The sequence below is a fragment of the Macaca nemestrina genome, chromosome 7 (genome assembly GCF_043159975.1).
Source record: "Macaca nemestrina isolate mMacNem1 chromosome 7, mMacNem.hap1, whole genome shotgun sequence".
NCBI lineage: Eukaryota > Metazoa > Chordata > Mammalia > Primates > Cercopithecidae > Macaca > Macaca nemestrina.
Genome location: NC_092131.1, coordinates 58,897,502 through 58,919,696, shown reverse-complemented (window position 1 = coordinate 58,919,696; position 22,195 = coordinate 58,897,502). Strand labels below are relative to the sequence as shown.

The window sequence follows — 22,195 nt, the reverse complement described above, 5'->3', positions numbered from 1 at the left end:
ACAAATTTACTGAATAAATACAAAGCAAACCAATTCAATTGTCTACCCAAACTTTGTAGTTACATGAATATAAATACCACACACCTAAATATTGTTCCTAAAGTAATTAAGTGTATTGTTCCTCCAGAGACTGGAATAACAAGAAAACACTGAAGTTCATTGTCAAACACTTATTATGACTGTTACTAAATAGTCAACCTGTATTTGTACTTTATGGAAATATTTACATTCCTATACCATCCAGAATCCTGAAATTCTGGAACAGAGTGCAGGTTAAGCAAACATTATGTGAATCCAAAACTGCACAATAGATAGTGGTGTTAAACCCTGGCAGACTGCAATTTATTAACACCCACAAATAGATTACTTCTGTTCAAGTCAAACAGCCTGAAAAAAAAAAAATGGATTTTCTATAATCCAGCTACCCAATTTCCTTTCAGTTTTCAAGATTACAACTTCCATTTTATGACATGACCACATTTTCTAGAGGGCAAAAAAATAAATCACACTGTATATAATGGGGCTAGGATCCCAAGACAAAAGAATCATAAATTCCACTCCCAAAAAGGTTGTAAACTCTCTCATTCCATAACAAACGCAAGTATGCAGAACAAGGCTTCCAGGTAACTATCTGGTCACATGACATACACAAAATAGGTCAGAAAGCTCCCAATGTAGCAGTTAAACAGTGTTTCCAAGGTCACAGAATAGCATTACTTTTTATTTCCCTCCCTTCTCAAGGCAGAGAGAGGAACTACCCAATTATACTAATGTAGTACTTACTTCTGGAAATATTCCAACCTATTTTGATGAAGAATTTTCCATTGAGAACTTGAATTTTGGAGAGGAAAATAGAAAATGAACTAAAAATCACAAAGGGTAAATGTACTGGATTATTTTAAAGTCGTTAGCAGAAGTTTAACATTTATCATTTGTAAAGTGTTTATCTTTTAAAATATGTTAAATAAGGCTTTTAAGTTATAAAGGGGTAAATTATATTACCATTAAAATGCTAGATTACTTAGGTATGATTATTGTTTCTTGAATAACTACAGTGAAGTTGAGGAAAAATTTGAATTAGATTAACATTAATCATGAAATAAAATTATATTCTTGCTGTTCAGGCTAGATATCCAAGAATAATGAAAACTTGGAGAGAAACAGAAAGGTTTCAATTAGTTTGAACTACTCATAAAATTTAAGGAAGTAAAGATAAGTCTTTTTAATAAAAATAGAGCAACCATTCCACTGGTACTCAAACAATACCAAATGGTCTAACACTGGTACAAACCTATCTTCTACTTACATTTCAGAGAGGAATTTTTATATTCACTGGGCCAATTTAAATAGTATATATGAATATAGGTAGTCAAAGGAGAAAGTAGATCAGAAAAATTTCCAGGTCCAATATTAAAGATAAAATTAGCATAATATTAGACTGTCTCTAGCTTCAGACTTTCTATTCTGTCCTCAGAATGCCTAACCAGTGGTTTCTTCTGAGGTTCCTGCTACAAGATATGTTGGAAAAATATATATCCAAATGAAGAACCTTATTATTTTCCTAGGGGAATATTTGACTGTAGTTTTTCTCTACATAAGTGTAAAAGTGTGTAAGCAAATATGATGGAAATGCTAATTAGAATATTAAGGCAGTCTTTTCAATGCAAAACAAACATTAAAAAAATAAGTATTATAGGCACTGGAACATTAAAAGTTCTTAAATCAGACTTTGCATATTTGAAAAGAAATACGAATTATGTGTTATTTCCTTTTTAACACTGCTAAGTGCATTATTAATTTGGATAGAAATCTAAATCCATTGCTCACTAATGAATAACCAAAAACCACTGGAAATCCTATAAACAAGAATTACTTCCATGGAAAATGATTTCTATTTTCTAATATTGATTTCTAATATGTAACGTGAAGAGATGCTACCCACAAAAATCAGAATCTAAATTTCTGTCTGTCCTGTTCAATGCAAAAGATTAAATTTCCATGTTCAATTGTCAGTGTGATAGAAATGAACAAGCCAAGCCCCTGGTGCCCTATCCCCAAATACAAACCAGATGAAGTTTAAAAATCAGACTTTCAAAAGAAAACAGAAATGCTTTGTGCTTTACACATAAAGATAAAAAATACATTCACCAGAGGAAGGATTAGTATAAATGTTTAAATTCTGGTTCTAAAAGTTTATAATAGGTACTGCTGTTTTCACTATTTCAACTAAAGGAATTCATAAAAGAAAGACTCTAACTTTGAGCCTTCTCCTTGATTGGCTGTGGGTTCAATGTGATTGTTGTAGGCATTATCATTTTGATTCCCAGATTTACTCAAAAGTTTCAGTAAGCCATTGTTTATGGATGTTGTAAATATAATCATGTATTTCAGTTAATGAAAACCAAAACAGAACCACAATCTCTTGCCTCCCTCCTTTGAGCGAGTTTCTACCTTTTGTTAATCTATCAATGGAACCTATAAAATTTGTGTTTTTAAAAAAAAATCAACTTATTTATTTTAAAATACAAATAGAAGTTAACATTCTGTTTTCCTCCTTTAATACATATTTATGGAGTAGTTCCAATTCATTATGAATTTTTATAACCTCATTATTACATTGCCAGTTGCTACAAATAAATGCCAAGTATCTCCTCCATGAAAAGAAATGTGCTAGAGGCAGCTCATTATTATAGTTCAGCTCAAAGAAAAAAAAAAGGCCACTTCCTCTCTCTCGCCCACCAATCAGAACCACTTATAAAGTTGAAAGGGCAGGCCACTCCTTCACACTGGTAGACTCAGAAATATGTTCATAAACCAGAGATAATGGTTTAATCATAACTACCATTTCTTTTTTTTCTTTTTTTTTTTTTTTCAATGTTCAGTTTCCTTTAATGACCCCCATCTCCCTGAAGGGCAGGTGCAGGCAGCTAGGCGATGGCAAGAGATGTTCACTTGAAGATCTTGCCCTGATTGAAGGCTTTGCCCACATGCTGGAAGGCCCCCTCCCAGGAAAAGTACTCTCGAACCAGCGTCTGGGTCTCCTCGCTGCCAGGATCCAGTTTCCGCCATGTGTATGACTCGTAGTCCACCTGCCAATCTGGACTCAGCGGAAAGGCAAGCTCCTGGCCTCGGAAGACCCAGACTCCAGAAATGGAGCTGCTATTGTTGGTTCCAAAGAGGATGACACTGGCGAAGGCATTCTTCCTCAGCTTGTCCAGTCGCTGGAACATTCCAGTGATGAGATTGCAGCTCATGAAGGTCTGAGTGAGTTCTTCAGGGAAGCGATACTCTGAGTACCACAGGGACCAGCCGTCCTTATCAAAGTGTTCCCAGAAATATGGCAGTGCCACAGAGAGTGTGTCCTCATTGGAGTACTTGCGCTTAAATTCATCCAACACAAAGGTACTCTTGAGCAAGTGAGCGAAGGTGTCCTTGGCCTTGGGCTCAGCAGCCAGCGCCTGCTCACATTCATCCATCTCCTCCTCAGGAGCAGGGGCAGCCGCCTTTTTCTCCTCCTTCCGCTCAGCCTGGGGCTTCTGCTTCTCTTCCCGTGAACCCTTCTCTTTCCGTGGTGTATCTTTTTTAGGCTGGGTCTCTGCAAACTTTTTAGCATCAAACTGGGCCATCTTCTCACACAGCTTCACTTCCCCCAAGACAGCCCGGAACTGGGGCTGATTAATGCAGGTGAGGAACCAGCGGTTGGTATTGGGAAAGGCCTGGCGGAAAGAAGGCTCTAGGACCTGCTTATAGAGCCACAACAGGGTGCAGACAACTGTGATGTCAGCCAATGTCACTCGTTCGCCCACCAGAAAAGTCCTCGTCTTCAAGTGAGCATCCAGCAGCCCCAGAATTCGCCTCACTTCCTCCTTTGCATTCTCAGTGGCCTGTTTGTTGTGGTGCATGATGCCCAAGGTGGGGAATACCCAGGTACTGGCTGGGGGCACTATGTCGGAATCAGCAAAGCTCACCCACTGCACCACCTGGGCTGCTGCCTCTGGAGTACTTCCCCGCAGCTCCTCATTGCTCACATAGTAGGCAATGGCGTTGCTCTCAAACACACAGAATCCATCGTCACCCTCAAATGCTGGAACCTTGCCGGCAGGAAATTTGCGGAGAAATTCAGGGGTGCGGTTGGTTTGGCCAAAATGGAAGTGGGGTGGTGCAGAGAGCACGCGGACCTGAGCCCCGCTGTACTGAGCAGCGATGAGAGCCTTGAAGGCCCTCCAGTTTTCAGGATACGTATACAGGGTCCCAGCCGCCATGGTGATTCCGCAAAGAAAGGGGATAACTACCATTTCTTAAGCAGTGTGATGATTATTTGCCACCTCAAGTCAATTCGCTACCCTTCTCTGCCCCTATGGGCCCTAGAAGGTCGACCTCTATGGACTGCACCATCCAAGTTCTGAGCCCTCGGTTTCTGGTTCAGTTTGGCAGAAGATCAGAAGGCAGGAAGAGAGACATAGGGGTTTCCTTCTCCGTTCTATCCTCAGTACAAAACTCTGGCAGTGGCTACTTTCCTCCAGGGCCAGAGCATTCCCCTACAGTCCAAAGTCTCACCAGGTTATGATAATAACATCCTCTTGCTGTTGGGCTCTGACTGCTTCACTCTGCCCCCTTTGCTTCCTTAATCCTGCTTACACCTCTGTAGTTAGTCTCTTTATTAATGTCTATTCATTTAAACCATTTGTGGGAGGCATAATTCTAAGATGGTCTCAATATTCCTATACCTTTGTTTGCACACTGTCCAAGAAAGTCCTATGGTACTGCTTGCTGTTATTCACATGGGATATTCCTACTGGGCAGAAACCGTTCTGGGACACCTTGAAAACCTTCATATCTAGCCTTTGACTTGAGCCCCTACCATTCTTGTATTTTTGGCTAGGACAGCTAGGTCAGTTTCTCTCAACACACATGCCATATGCCATAGAAACTTATAGAAAAAGAGAGAAAAACAAAATAAGAAAAAATGAAAACCACATTGGGCTTCTCTCCTAAGGGTGGAGGCAGTATGTAATGGAGATTACAGAACACAAACTTTGGCTTCCGAGACACATAGGTTTCAGTCAGGCTCTGTTCTTTACTCTCTGTATGACCTTGAGGAAGTGATTCCTACCCCTTTGTTTGCACACTTTATATAATCCTCTCCCCGTAAGTGTGAGTGAGACTGGTGCAATCAGTGAGGCCTTTAAAAAGAGAAAGTCTAGGAGTCCAAGGTGAAACAAATCAGAGATATCCCCAACTGTAGCAGACACTCTCCTGTCAGTCCTGAAAAAAGCAAACTGCCATATTGTGGAAAAGGCCACTTGGCAGAGATTGGCTAAAAATTGTAAGAAACCATAAGAAATTTTGTTGCTGATTGACAGTCAGCAACAAAATGGGACCTCAGTCCAACAACCACAACCCAAAGAAGCTTGGAAGAGGGTCCCAAGCTCCAGAGAAGATCACAGCCCTGCCCAACACCTTGATTTCAATTTTATGAGACCCAGAACAATCTATTTTTACACTACCTGTTTTTAAAGTTTGTTATGCAAAGGATTATGGGTGAAGCTGCAGAAGGCATGTTTAACTGACTGAAGGAAACGAAATGTGTAAGTAATTTAGCATTTTGTGATTGCTTTTTTCTATGCAAATAATAAAGTTACCAGTTTATTAACTAGAAATGCTAATGCTTTCTTTAATAGAGTAATTTCATGTACTTAAAAGAAACCCATTCTTTTTCTTTTTCTCATTCCAGAATGGATTTGAAGTAGCTAACCTAGCTTTCCCTGCATTCTATAGTTTAAACTTTTTGAAATGTATTCACCCCTTAAAGTCTATCTGCATTAGTGAGTTTGTATTGTCCTGAAAATTGATTTCTTAACTTTATTTGAACGAGTTATGACTCTAAATATTAAAAAATCTTTGTCTTCCTTCAGCATCTCGATAAATTGCAAGTTGTACCGTTCTGGTTCAATATCCTTTTTCTTTCCTCCTATTCCTGTCACTGTTCCAAAATTAGGTGAATGGCTGGCTAACTCCTTTCATAAATCAAATAACATTCTTCCTGTGGTTTCAATGGAGTAAGTCAAGCTTCAGAAACTGGCACAGACACTTACAGTAGTACTGTTCCGGGGACCCCAAGGAATCAAAGACTTTATGAAATTGGTCTATATAAGTCACATCCCCACTCACCATAATCACAAGCTCTGCTGCAGTTACAAACAATGGAGTGTTTGAATTCTAAATCAGTCCTTCAATTATCAAAGTTGTCACTCCTTCTCCTTGATAGTTTTTCTACCCCAGCAAAATCCCAACTGCTATTGCTATTGCTGCAAAGTTATCAAATTCTTACTCTCAGAATTTTTCCAGAGTATGAAAAGTTTTCATGAAGCAATTGCTTTACTGAAACAATACTTGCTAAGGTTAACAATTATTTCCACTAAATCCAAAAGATGTTTCTCAGACTTCATTTTATTTACACACTCCAAAACATTCTTGAAATTAATCTTCCTTTGGCCTGTGGATCACACTCTCCTGGTTTCCTTCCACCTTCTCCAGCTGCTTCATCTTAAATTTATTTGTGAGCTCATTCTGGTCTACCAGCCATTAAATGCTGACAAAGAGAGAAGTCCCAAGACATTCTTGAGAATCATCTTTGGAATCTCCCTGTTCAACTCTGATTAACTTTGTCTCCTAGTTTTCAAATCCATTACTTCTCCCCATCTCCATGATCACCACCTTTCATTCAAGTTATAATCATCTTTCCCTGTACTGCACAAACCTCCTGTCTGGCCTCCTCCTGCACCCCATCCTCTCTCTAATGTTCTCCACTATGAGACCAGAAATGTCCTTTAAATATGTCAATCCAACCGTGGCATCCTGCCCTTTTTACATAAGCTTTTCCATGCCTTACTATTTCTTTTCTTTTTTTTATTTATTCATTTATTTATTTATTTATTTTTGAGACGGAGTCTTGCTGTCACCCACACTGGAGTGCAGTGGTGCGATCTCGGCTCACTGCAAGCTCCACCTCCCCGGTTCCCGCCATTCTCCTGCCTCAGCCTCCCTAGCAGCTGGGACTACAGGCGCCCGCCACCTCGCCCAGCTAATTTTTTTGTAATTTTTAATAGAGACGAGGTTTCACTGTGTTAGCCAGGATGGTCTCAATCTCCTGACCTCGTGATCCACCCGCCTCGGCCTCCCAAAGTGCTGGGATTACAGGCGTGAACCACCGCGCCCAGCCCCACTATTTCTTTTAGGATAAAGACTTTTAAAAGACCTCCAAGTTCTTTAAACGATCTACATATTTTACCTGCTGCCTGTTTATTTCATCATCCCCCATTTTTCCCTCCTTCTTTGCATTCTTGTGCTTCCTTGAACAGTCAATAGTCCTCCATGGTCTTAGCAACAGCTGTGTGCTCTAGAGTGTAAAGTTTACCCGTCAATTAATTCAATAATCACTTCCTCAAAGAAGCTTTCTCTGACCCTGCAGTCTATGTCATATCCTTTTGTTGTGTCATTTATAATTACCTACATTGTCAGTAACTACACTGACTACCGAAATTATATAAATTTGTGTGACCTTTTGATTGTTTACTTAAAGACTGCCTCTCCTGCTAGATGAGTTCCTTGAGAAAAGGAGCTGTGTCTATTTTGTTTATAGTTGTAGGATCTGCTCTTAGTACAGATCCTGAAAGATGCACTATAGAAAAGGTGCTCAATATCTTCCTGAAAAAGTAAAAGAAAAATATTAGAGGCATACATGGAAAATTGGTAAGGCTTGGCCCTACATCTCTACTCCTCCCCTTTTAGAAAAACCATAAGAAATCATGTGAGAAGTTCAATAAAAATAAGAAACTATTCCCTCAATTAGTCCCAAAAAGTGTTTTTTCCCAAAGACATACCAGAGCTTTTGTGAAAGTTAATTAAAGGAATTAAATAGTAGGTTAAGATATCTATATATATTTCATAATGCCCCCAGGTCCTAAACATACTAATAAGCAGTACTATACCTAGAGCCAGTCAACTAGGGCTTGTAACTCAGGCCTCTGCCTGTAGGGCCCTGTTCTGACCATCCACTGGCTGAGCCTCTCCACACAGGCTGAAGAGGGGGTTAAGGCCCAGGGGATAAGCCCAAACCTACCTAGAGCTATGCCTCCCCACTTCTAGACCTCACCGCAGATGCCCAAACAACCCTGAGCTGAAGCCTACATATGCCTCTTCCTGGGTTCATTCTCCTGAGGGAAGACAGCAACACAAGTGACCATGTCCATAGCTCTAACCCATTACAGGGTAGAGTGGAGGTGGTTGACAGAGTTTGGATTTGCCCACTGGAATGTCCACAGGCATAAACCAGAAGTCCCCTCCAGAACAGGACTGTGCTCAGGGTGGGAAGACAATGGGCTCAGGCATTAGACCAGGGGCTGCCATGTGTGTGAAATAATGAAAGAGAAAACAGAATTAAAGTTATGCAAATGTTGGGGCAGACCCACTAATTAGGTGTCTATCCTTACAGGAGGACTGATTTCAGTCTCTCCCCATCTGCTCCAACCATTAGGCCAAAACATTCTTCACACTCCTCTCTCCCTTCTTCAATACATAATTTATAGCCTGACTTTTTGCCTATTTTGCTGAATACAAACTTCTCTTGGGAAGTTCTAAAAGCACTCTATTAGAACCCCAACCTCCACAGCGTGCAGGTTTGCTGGGAACCCTCTCTTCCTATCCCGCCCATTTGCACATGTGCTCTGTCCTTCACCTCTGTGTTCTCTCCGGCTGTCACATCTGTACCCTCTCAGTCTACCCAAAGACCCGTGCCCAGACTTCAGACTTTGCTGACCTCTGTGATTTCCCAAAACACACACTACATGTTCTTATCCCTGAACTTCTATAGCAGAGATGTCATAAAATTTTAATTAGGGCCAATCAGAAATCCAGCTGTGTAGACCCTGTTTTTGTAAAAATGGCAAAGGACTTATCTTATTGGCCGTCCAGAAGAATGGATCTAAATACAGTCTCAGAAAGGGTCGACTTTACTTAGATGTGTGTCATTCTAGGCTTAACATTATTAAACATTTTTTACCAAGTGAATGAGAGCTCTGGCATTTAACAAACTGAGCTATCCTTTTACAAAAGGGTGATGGCCTGGCCAACATGGCGAAACACCGTATCTACTAAAAATACAAAAAATGAGCCAGGTTTGGTAGTGTGTGCCTGTAATCCCAGCTACCTGGGAGGCTGATTCAGGAGAATTGCTTGAACCCAGGAGGTGGAGGCTGCAGTGAGCAGAGATGGCGCCATTGCGCTCCAGCCTGCGTGACATAGTGAGACTCTGTCTCAAGAAAAAGAAAATTTTAAATTAAATAAAAAATTAAAAAGTGTCATGTTTTCAGCCAAGGCATACCTAAATTCCAATTCCAGATTTTCCTTACCTCACCCAGGGATGCCTCTGGGTTTCCCTTTCAGTAGTTTCACAAAAGTTTCTATTTCCATATACTTTCAGAGAGTTTCACAGAGACAAACAAAAACATTGTCCAGGGATGTACCACAGAGCAAAGATTTTCATGTGAGTTCTAAGACTGATATTCTCAACTCTGAAGCTTCAGGAATACTTCTGGATGAACATAGTTTGTTTTCAACTCATTCAGTTCTTTTTGAAACTAAGTATCCCTCACCGCCCTCTTCCACACCCATAAGGCTTTACTAAGCTGAGCATCCAAAGCTCAAAAAATATCTGCTACTGAGTCCATTGAGGCATTTACAAAATTGTGGTAGAATTTCAATACAGCCCATAATTACCATCACCTACAAAGATGTGGGTAGCTGAAATACCCAGCTCTTAATATACTTACAAATAGAAAAAGGTGAACCATGAAAACATCTTTGGAATCCTATTTTTTCTTAAAAAACAACACTAATAGACATAGATGCTCTTTTAATAAATGTTTCCAGACATGCTATTTCCTACAGTTTTTAGTAATAAATATATGTAACAGGTCATTTACTGACAAGTGCACATAACAATTTTTTTATATAACATCTAATAGGGAAAATCTAATAACTCACAATACCATCAGGTGAAAAAAATTTAATTCATCAGGTGAATTAAATCTCTTGTGGAGTGAAAGTCTTGTTTTTTTTAATTATTATTCATCTGTCACTACTGATGTCATATTATGCACATCATAACATTTCGAACTTGGGCTTTTATGTTTTTCATTGGCTGAGTCACCATCAAAAGAAGAAGTAATAAGCAAAGAAAAAATTCCCTAGAGAAATCTGCACAAAAAAAATTCATATTTTCCATTTATTATGAGATACATAGATAAAAGAATATTGAGATGCTATTTATTTTTGGTACCTTATTTGATCAAAAGCTTCCTGCATTCCTTTTTAAAGCTAATCCTATTCACCAACAGGTGAAGAAAATTGACTTAATTTTGCTTTATTTCTACTCTAGCAAGATATTTTACTACATTCAAGAGCCTCGTTGAGCTTCTAGTGTTTAGCGTTAGTGTTAAAAATAAAAAAAAAATAAAAATAAATAAAAGCATTCACACACACACATTCTGTGCTGCAGCCCAAATGGCTAGAAATTGTGAGCTGTTGAGATCTGGCTGCTACTAAATGAATGAAAGCCTCTCTGCTGCCTAAGAGATTACATAGATATGAATATTATTTTTGTATATATACAGACACACCCACATATATATCATTATGAGTTCAGTTTTTTATTTTCCTGTATATGAAATGCTTGAAAGATCTTATCAATTTCACAGCAATGAACATTTTCTACATTTTCTTTTCTAAGGGAACTTCCTCTTCACACTGTTTCCTTTTTTCCCAGCCTCTTAGGTGAGTTTAGACAATGAAGAAGGTAAGAAGACACGCCACGGTGTCAGGTCTTACCAAGTGTTTCAGGTATATGATTATGAGAAAGGACCCATCTCCACAAGAGTCAAGCAAGAAAAGGGGAGTTACGTCATTTTAACGGTGTTTCAAATGGCTAAAAGAGAGGATTTTGAATGTTCTCACCACAAAGAAATGATTACTGTTTGAGGTGATAGTTATACTAATTACCCTAATTTGATCATTACACATTGTATACATGTATCAAAACATCAAACTGTATTCCATAAATATGTATAACTATTGTGTCAATTAAAAATAATTTTTTGGGGGCTGGGCGCGGTGGCTCACACCTGTAATCCCAGCACTTTGGGAGGCCGAGGTGGATGGATCACGAGGTCAGGAAATCGAGACCATCCTGGCTAACACAGTGAAACTAAAAATATAAAAGATTAGCCGGGCATGGTAGCAGGTGCCTGTAGTCCCAGCTACTTGGGAGGCTAAGGCGGGGGAATTGCTTGAACCCAGGAGGTGGAAGTTGCAGTCAGCTGAGATCTCACCAGCCTGGGTGACAGAGCGAGACTCCATCTCAAAAAAAAAAAAAAAAATTTAAAAAGAGTATTTCACATATTGTATTTGACACTAGAGAAACACATGCTTATATTTGTTATGAAACACATTGTCTTTTTGGACAATTCAACCCTTGATACACCTTAAGTACCTGTAAGCACTGCTCTTATGCACTTACCATTAGTAAATCTCGTTGAAGAACCTCTGCACAAATAATTTTTTTTTTTTTTTTTTTTTTTTTTTTTTTTTTTTTTTTTTACCAAAAACACTAGAGACAATCTGCTGGAACAGAATATAAAACAGCAAATAAGAAATGTCCCAGAATATAAAAGCAAGGCCAGAAAGTTTTATTCTCTGAGGTAAGAAAAAAGCCACCTCCAAAATTATGTTTATTTAAACTGGATTTGGATGTTTCTCAAATTGAGTAAGGTGGTTCAAGTTGATATCAGGATACCAACTAAAACATAACTTATGAAACAAGTCAGTGAAGGGCTATCTACCCACTTGGATTTTACCTTGACAGTATGAGATAGAGCTATGTCCCACACAGAGTGGGGACCTGCAGGGAGAGGAGGCAGGAGTAAGAATTTATCACGGTTTTAACAAATGCAAAGGACAGAGGATACTCTTTTAATAGGCAGAAATATTCCTGGTGTGAAGAGCAATCCATCTATTGGCCCAGATCAATAAAAATATGCCTCTGATTATTTGATCTCCTTGGTTTAGATCATTCATTTATTCATTCAACAGTTCTCCAATATGTTGATTTTGTAATGAGCACTTCAGTACATGAGGGAGATACCAGGAATAAAAGGCTCGAAGAGAGCTCCGTCTAGTAAGAGAAGTAGACTAGTACACAGACAATTACTAACGAGTTTGATAACTCACTGTTCACTGAGTCACTTGATGTATATCCTCTCTCCAGGGGACCCACCAATGTGGTCTTGGTTCTTAAATCAGGTATAATTTCTACCACAAATTCATAAAGTAACTCCCCTTATCTTGCTTGATTCTTGTGGAGATGGGGCCTTTCTCATAATCATATACCTGAAACACTCATCTTGTTTATCAGTAAGTCTCTTGTGAATTTATTAGCATGAGTCAGTCTCCCTGTAAGCAAAAACATCCAATTTAATTTCTGCCCATGCAAAGTAGGGGTCCAGGCCCCAAAACCATGAAGACTTCATCCCATGAGGCTCTTCCTGAGACAGCCAATTATGTCTCTTGACAACCCAGGTTTTTGCAAAAAAAAAACCCATGTCTTCGTAACACTCAGCCCTGACACGACAGGGCTTCTATCACAAGGTAACATTTCCCTAAGTCATTTTCATCACAAGTGTGCATGGGCTTTCAGCTTATTTTACATCAGTAATTCTCAAACTTTAGTGAGTTTAAGAATTCCCTGGGAAGAATATTGAAAATGCAGATTCATAGGCCCCACACTGCACTCCAGCCTGGGCAACAGAGTAAGACCCTGTCTCAAAAAATAATATTGTACCATGTGGTACATTTGCATAAATGTAATCTTATTGTCATTTTATTGTTGTACCCAATGTGGATGTTAGAAATGACACAATGATATGATTGATGATTTTTTTATTTTATTTTTTAATAAGTTATTGGGGTTCAGGTGGTATTTAGTTACATGAGTAAATTCTTTAGTGGAGATTTGTGAGAACCTGGTGCACCCATCACCAAGCAGTATACACTGCACCATATTTGTTGTCTTTTATCCCTTGCCCCCTCCCACTCTTCCCCACACTGTTTTCCATAGTGGCTGTACTAGTTTACATTCCAACCCGCAGTGCAGAAGTTGTGGGGGTCTGTCCTGCAGACCCCAGCAGCATGATGGATGAGACACGTACTCAGACACTGATATTCAGTGAAAGAGTTGGCCAGGGGGCTGCCGGCACTAGAGGCTGAAGAGAGTTTGCAGCCCCTTCCAAGTTGACAATGTTTGCATTTATTTAGTACAGATCTAATTGACAAAGGCTTTGAGTCAACACACCTGTGGTCACCCCCACCCTGGAGAGGGCCATCTTGCCCATGAATGATCAAAGGTTGATTTTAGGATGCTATTTAGACAAACTACTCTATATTCCTTTGTATCTGTGCCCCAAGCTATTAACTCAAGGTAAGGATTAGACTGCTTTCAGCCATAACCCTATCCTGAGACTTTTACAAAACCTTATAGCCTTCCAAGAAAGATTGTGTCTATATCCTATAACTTCATCTTAAAATTTTTCCCACCAGCCTGACTGAACTCCCATAAGAAGTGTTCCCAGATCACCACATCCATGCCAACATCCACTGTTTTTTGATTTTTTGATTATGGCCATTCTTGCTGGAGTAAGATGGTATCGCATTGTGGTTTTGATTTACATTTCCCTGATCATTAGTGATGTCAAGCATTTTTTCATATGTGTGTTGGCCATTTGTGTATCTTCTTTTGAGAATTGTATATTCATGTCCTTAGCCCACTTTTTGATGGGATTGATTGTTTTTTTCTTACTGATTTATTTGAGTTCATTGTAGATTCTGGATATTAGTCCTTTGTCAGATGTATAGATTGTGAAGATTTTCTCCCACTTTGTGGGTTGTCTGTTTACTCTGCTGACTGTTCCTTTTGCCATGCAAAAGCTCTTTAGTTTAATTAGGTCGCAGCTTTTTATCTTTGTTTTTATTGCAATTGCTTTTGGGTTTTTGGTCATGAAATTCTTGCCTAAGCCAACGTCTAGAAGGGTTTTTTTCAATGTTATCTTCTAGAATTCTTATAGTTTCAGGTCTTAGGTTTAAGTCCTTAATCCATCTTGAGTTGGTTTTTGGTAACAATTCTAAAATTAATATGGAACCAAAAAAGAGCCCACATAGCCAAAGCAAGATTAAGGAAAAAGAACAAATCTTGTGGTATCACACTACATGATTTCAAACTATACTATAAGGCCATAGTCACCAAAACAGCATGATACTGGTATAAAAATAGGCACATAGACCAATGGAACAGAATAGAGAACCCAGAAATAAACCCAAATACTTACAGCCAACTGATCTTCAACAAAGCAAACAAAAACATAAAGTGGGGAAAGGACTCCCTTTCAACAAATGGTGCTGAGATAACTGGCAGGCCACATGTAGGAGAATGAAATTGGATCCTCATCTCTCACCTTATATAAAAATCAACTCAAGATTGATGATTTTTAAATCCACATGATGGCTGGACATAACAGAAGTGAATCCTCCCCCCTCCAATGCTGTGAAAGAATGCATTCCAATGATTTCCTTGCTAATGTTTTCCCTCCTGCCAAACTAAACAAATCTTGAGGTATCAGATTTGTTATGCACTTGGTCTTGATACGAGCAAGGTTAAAAAACACAAAAAGATCATATGTGACTAGAGGAAGTAGTGGAACATAAAAAGCCCATGCCTGCAAATTGTTGATACCAATACTCTTAGGAGAAATTACAGGAAACCTCAGTGTCCCTGGGTAAGACATGTGAATATAACCAAATGTTGAGGGGGAACTTAACCTGTTACCTCAGAAATGGTGTCTTCAAGACAAAACCAATGACAGCAACATCAAATACTCCACATTCTAAAGAAAGCTGTAGAAAACTGATGGCCAGATACTCCCTCCATTGATTACTAGGAAAAGCCAAATCGGTCCTGTGACCCCGCCATCACCACATTGATCTCGCCAATCTCCAGGCCCTCCCAACCTCCTAACCTCAGAAACAACAGGGTAAGGAGAAGAGAAGGGGTGAACGGTATGTGTTATGTAGTGAGGAAGGGCTCCTGCTTTCAAGCAACCCACTTGTTAGTTGACTTCCTAATTGTTTTTCGCATCCTGAGTGGTACTTGATAACTCAGTTGAGGAGTTATACAGAGATGCCAGGCACTACACAGAGATGCCATTGAAGAGCCAAGAGTTTGATTTCTACAGTCTCTATTTTTGTTGGTGTATCATGGCAATGACTGAATGTTAGCTCCCATAGCCTGAAATACAACTCTCTTTAACATTGATTTTGTAACCAAAACATTTATTTTTACCTTGCATCAATTCATTATTTTAAAACCCTGTCCTGATATGAACTAGTCCTGAGAATCAAAATACCCTATTCAGTAAATTGACTTCAGGTCTGATGCCACCAATGCTAAGCACTCCATTGAAAAGTACAGCATTCCTCTTCCAAGATGTACAGCAGAGCAATTCCTGACGTTGATCCAACATGAACCCTCAGGTAAACTGGGGGAAGAATCTGATGCTCTTACCATTGCTCAGAAATACCTCAAGAGAAGAGTAGAAAAGTAGAAAAGAAGTCCCATATTTCTGCCTTGAGATATTAAATGTAGAAAAAATATCCCAGATTCAGTAGCCTGGTGACTACTAAATGAGTAAAATGATGCAATAAGTCAAATGATGCAGTGGTTCATTTTGTATCATCTGTTAAACGAAAACGATGCTCCTAACTTTTCAGACACAGCACCATTCTGTCATTGTCATTGTCATTGTCATCCACACATGCTGAGATGAGAGCAAGACTCCATTTATTTCCAGGGCTTCTTTGGTGAAAGATGCTGTGATGTGCAATGCGATGTATACTGATCTATCAATTCACAGTTGATTGTAATTGTCACAAAAATGTAAAACTTCAGACAATGTAAAAAAGAGAGGGATCTTTGCTAAGATATAGAGAAGATCATCATTTATCTGCTTCTCTGCCTTTCTACTATTAGTAACTCAGTATGTGGACCTGTCTAAACCATGGCTCATTTCCATCCAGACCACAATCTGGATCATGCTTGACCAAATACTTTACCTTACGGCAGCTATCACATAGGGAAAACCTCATTGGACTTTGAATAATCTAGACTGGGTTGCTGGTGTAGTTTTGCCAGTTGTCAGCTAAGTGGCCTCCAGCACACAGTTTTAAAACTTTCAAAGCCTCAGTTTCCCCATATACAACATTTGGACAATATTTTAACTCTTTGGATTATTGGGAAGTTTTAAGTTAGAAAATATTTGTGAAAACACCTAGCACAGACATTACGGGGCACAGATGCTCAGTAATTCATCTTTTCAAAAATCTATTAATAACGGTATCTTTATAAATTATCCTCTATGTTATTTATTCTTTTTCCTTCTCTGCCACCTGTTGTAGTTGTGACAAAGTTTCCAAGTACAAATGAAGTGACCCTCTTCTAGCAATAAAGAAACAAATCCTCGAACAGCTATTTCCTGTCTGACAGTTGGTATGCATGTGCTTCACTGACTTTACTGTTTAGCCATGAAACCTTCATCATAAGTGTCATTTGGCCTTAACTTTGCAATAAGGTAATTATAGTGCTGGGCTTATTAAAAACAGACTCCATCACATGAGACGTTGACGGATGTTGGTTGAAGTTCTAACTTGACAAGCAAGTGGGACGAGCAAGTGCATGGCAGAGCTAAAGACATTATATTGCAAATGCTGTTTATTTTCTGTCAACTATAAACTATGCAGTAAATAACACATTATAAAAGAGATCCAGAAATAACATTAAGCTAAAATGGAACCATCAATTATTCTCTCTTCTTTAGCTTTCAGAAGATTTTTTTCCCCTTCACTATTGGTACTTTTTCCTTTACTCGTTAATTGCTTTTTTTCCTGACTCCCCTGTTCTGCTCCAATGCCTATAAATCATTGTAAAAAAAAAAAAAAAAAAAAAAAAAAAAAAAAAGATAAAATGTTACTATTATGAAAAGAGTGTAAAAATGGTATTTAAATAAATTTGCTTTTGCTATCCAGCCAACTTTCTCTAACCTTTAAGTGAAAGTTTAAAGCTTCTGCTGTGAATGTTGTAAACTCTTTTGGGCACATGCATGTATTTTTAGCACTCACACGACTCTAGGCACTGGGCACAGTTCAAAATTTAAGCAGTGAGTTTTGACATGTAAATTTAAAATATACTATGGCAGGAAGTTCAAGGTTTCACTGTAAGGAACAACTTTGAAATGCATTTGCCTATGGTGTTAAATCACAAAGGGTTCTGAATTAGCTGCTTATGACAGCAAAATGATAATAAATGGGGCAAACAAGGAGGAGAAGAGGAAGAAAAGAGTAGGTGAAAAACTGTCTGACCTTACTCAGTTCCATGCTACACTCAGGCCTTAGAAAGTCACTCCAGTTATAATAGTTCCTTTCCCAGTGTGAAGATTCAGGATTCTCCTCCAAATCAATAAGTAGTTACTTACTGAACATCTATCCCATATCCATCATCATGCTAAACATTGCTTTTATACATGAATCATTCATTCACATATTTGGGGTACCTAATATGTGTCACATGTTGGGGATCAAATTAAGAATGAGGCAGAAATTACCCTCAAGGAGCTTACAGTTTATTTCTATGTGTTCTTAAGATATGCAGGCTTAATTCTGCAAATTTTCTTATTTTCTTCAGGAAAAAAATGCCCATTGAATATACCTAGTGTTACCACTATAGAACCTCTCTGTTACACAATCTTTGAGGAACATAACACTGTTACAGGTAAAACATTGTGGGCATAGGAACCTTCAGTTGCTTCCAATTAAACACACCCATATATGTGGGTCAAAGCAGAGAACTGATGAAACTGAGTGAAGTGGAAATGAGGAAAGCTGGGTTCTATCAAGGAGTTATAGAATTATTATTTACTCAGCAACTATATGCATACAGAAACCCACAAATATAAAACACAAATACAATAAAGCCCACCTAGCACATCCAGATTCTCACTGAGTATATTACATGGCTGCAAGTATAGAGGTATAGTTATGCAACGTGGTCGAGGGCTCTTTGAGGAATAGCCAAAGTTACTCATTGATCAAAACAAAAAGGCTACTGGTCCCTCGTCGACTTTTCCAGCCATATGCAGATAATTCATCCCATGTTAATAATAATAATAATAATAACAAAATATATCTCATTTGAAAAACACTGAAGAATTTTACATTTTTTGCATCCCTGCAGACAACTGGAGATCATTTGAAATGTCTCAAAATGCCATGATTGGGAATCACGATCTAGTTATCAGGGCATTAATTGAATTACAAGGATTTGGGGAATGTGAATAGAAAAGAATAAGTGCCTCTTGGTGCTTTTTGGCTAGTATAAAGCACTACAGGAATAATTGGGAAGTATTCAAAACCACTACACAATTACCACAATTCAACAGGAATAAGACATAAGAACAAAAAAGGGCTAGAAGAATCAAATCTCACTGACAAATTATTTCAAGGAAATCCCACCACACCAGGCCAACACAGGTACCATGCTGCCATTTCTTTAACTCGCTGAGAACTAAAATTCTCAAAAACCACACAATAAAATGTTGATAGCTTCATTTAAATATTCTACCATAAGAAAATTGGGTATTATTTTGAGTATTATTATAAAGCAACTGTTTCTGTTCATCACAGAAAATCTCTACCTGACATTTAAGACACAGGCAGCAGTCACTGAGTCCTCTCCATTCTTAGGAGCATCTTAAAGCAACCACTTTAGAACGTACACATTTATGCTTGTTGACTTAGCCACTTTTCCAGCAGCATATTTTGGCACCTATATCTCTCCCTCATCTTAGAACATAAATGTATTTGTAACACATATTGGTGATGTGGAAAGAATACATCAACAATCAATTTCAGAAAGACTTGTTAAATCATGATATCACCATGTGTTTTTTTCATTCATGATGCTTTGGTTTCCCCAACTACAAAATCAGAATAATATTATCTTCTTCCTTTGTGTGTTCTAAGGAATAAAGAGCTTGGCACTGTGCCTGGCATCGTAGTTGCTATAATTACTACTATTGGTGTTGTTGATATAGTGATATCTTTACCGATATTGTAACTGATACATACATATTAATATATAACTAGACAGATAGAGACAGAATTTATGCAGAATGTGTAGGAAATAGGGCTTTCAAGATGGTAATTTTTTTAATAATCAAAAATTGTGTTTCAGGCCTAAAATCATTTAAACATCTGGAAACAATCACCACATATTCATCCCGGTCTCTAAGATATAGAATTCCTCCTGTCTGCCCCAGCGTTCCCCTGGCAGCCCCTTATCAGGTCACTCTAGTCATCCTTCAAGGTCTTTCTTTCTGTAGTATTTTGGCATGCCTCCATGAGAGCACTTTCCATATAATGCTGATGATTTCTTCCTGTAGAAATCTCCCCCACCAAACTGTCATCTTCTGAAAATTGACCTTATCCATCTCTGAGTCCTGCATTCCTAACACACTGCCTTGCTCCAAAGTTTGAAGGAGGAAAGCAAAGAGAAAAGAAAGCAGACAAAAGGGAAAAAGAAAAAATCAAAAGGGATAGAGGGAAAAGACAAAATGCACACAATCAAATCTCCATGTTTTAAACTTCTCTTCTCAGGCAATTTTGTTATAGATTTCCAGAACCTCCTGTGGACTTATTTGGCTCTTTGCTCTGGTCTGAGTCTGTACTCTCAGAGACAATGATGTTACTGGCTCAACAAGAAAGATCCACAAGGCCACAAGAAAAATGGTAACAAGGAAAAGCCTTCATTTAAATATCCAGACATTATCCCTCTGCATATGGCAAGAATTTTAACAAATTATAAATCCTAGATATTTTAAGAAACACTGATAATATTTTTTAAGAATTCCTATTGTTACAGGGATGCCCTCTCTCACCACTCCTATTCAACATAGTGTTGGAAGTTCTGGCTAGGGCAATTAGGCAAGAGAAAGAAATCAAGGGTATTCAGTTAGGAAAAGAAGAAGTCAAACTGTCCCTGTTTGCAGATGACATGATTGTATATTTAGAAAACCCCATTGTCTCAGCCCAAAATCTCCTTAAGCTGATAAGCAACTTCAGCAAAGTCTCAGGATACAAAATTAATGTGCAAAAATCACAAGCATTCTTATACACCAGTAACAGACAAACAGAGAGCCAAATCAGGAATGAACTTCCATTCACAATTGCTTCAAAGAGAATAAAATACCTAGGAATCCAACTTACAAGGGATGTAAAGGACCTCTTCAAGGAGAACTACAAACCACTGCTCAGTGAAATCAAAGAGGACACAAATAAATGGAAGAACATACCATGCTCATGGATAGGAAGAATCAATATCGTGAAAATGGCCATACAGCCCAAGGTAATTTATAGATTCAATGCTATCCCCATCAAGCTACCAATGAGTTTCTTCACAGAATTGGAAAAAACTGCTTTAAAGTTTATATGGAACCAAAAAAGAGCCCGCATCTCCAAGACAATCCTAAGTCAAAAGAACAAAGCTGGAGGCATCACGCTACCTGACTTCAAACTATACTACAAGGCTACAGTAACCAAAACAGCATGGTACTGGTACCAAAACAGAGATGTAGACCAATGGAACAGAACAGAGTCCTCAGAAATAATACCACACATCTACAGCCATCTGATCTTTGACAAACCTGAGAGAAACAAGAAATGGGGAAAGGATTCCCTATTTAATAAATGGTGCTGGGAAAATTGGCTAGCCATAAGTAGAAAGCTGAAACTGGATCCATTCCTTACTCCTTATACGAAAATTAATTCAAGATGGATTAGAGACTTAAATGTTAGACCTAATACCATAAAAATCCTAGAGGAAAACCTAGGTAGTACCATTCAGGACATAGGCATGGGCAAAGACTTCATGTCTAAAACACCAAAAGCAACGGCAGCAAAAGCCAAAATTGACAAATGGGATCTCATTAAACTAAAGAGCTTCTGCACAGCAAAAGAAACTACCATCAGAGTGAACAGGCAACCTACAGAATGGGAGAAAATTTTTGCAATCTACTCATCTGACAAAGGGCTAATATCCAGAACCTACAAAGAACTCAAACAAATTTACAAGAAAAAAACAAACAACCCCATCAAAAAGTGGGCAAAGGATATGAACAGACATTTCTCAAAAGAAGACATTCATACAGCCAACAGACACATGAAAAAATGCTCATCATCACTGGCCATCAGAGAAATGCAAATCAAAACCACAATGAGATACCATCTCACACCAGTTAGAATGGCCATCATTAAAAAGTCAGGAAACGACAGGTGCTGGAGAGGATATGGAGAAATAGGAACACTTTTACACTGTTGGTGGGATTGTAAACTAGTTCAACCATTATGGAAAACAGTATGGCGATTCCTCAAGGATCTAGAACTAGATGTACCATATGACCCAGCCATCCCATTACTGGGTATATACCCAAAGGATTATAAATTATGCTGCTATAAAGACACATGCACACGTATGTTTATTGCAGCACTATTCACAATAGCAAAGACTTGGAATCAACCCAAATGTCCATCAGTGACAGATTGGATTAAGAAAATGTGGCACATATACACCATGGAATACTATGCAGCCATCAAAAAGGATGAGTTTGTGTCCTTTGTAGGGACATGGATGCAGCTGGAAACCATCATTCTTAGCAAACTATCACAAGAACAGAAAACCAAACACCGCATGTTCTCACTCATAGGTGGGAACTGAACAATGAGATCACTTGGACTCAGGAAGGGGAACACCTCACACAGGGGCCTGTCATGGGGAGGGGGGAGGGGGGAGGGATTGCATTGGGAGTTATACCTGATGTAAATGACAAGTTGATGGGTGCAGCACACCAACATGGCACAAGTATACATATGTAACAAACCTGCACGTTATGCACATGTACCCTACAACTTAAAGTATAATAATAATAAATAAATAATTAAAAAAAAAGAATTCCTATTGTTATTTGCTACTTACTTCATTCATTTG

The 22,195-nt window shown here is 38.5% G+C and overlaps 1 protein-coding gene and 1 long non-coding RNA gene across 2 annotated transcripts in view; both read right to left on the bottom strand.

The window, feature by feature from the left end:
* LOC105481871 (uncharacterized) overlaps positions 1-22,195 on the bottom strand; it is a 140,531-nt gene that overhangs the window by 78,785 nt on the left and 39,551 nt on the right. The window lies entirely within an intron of this gene.
* On the bottom strand, positions 2,858-4,293 carry LOC105481869 (elongation factor 1-gamma-like). The gene has a single exon (XM_011741668.3). The coding sequence runs from the start codon at positions 4,260-4,262 to the stop codon at positions 2,949-2,951; it is 1,314 nt and encodes a 437-aa protein (XP_011739970.3). The 5' UTR covers positions 4,263-4,293; the 3' UTR covers positions 2,858-2,948.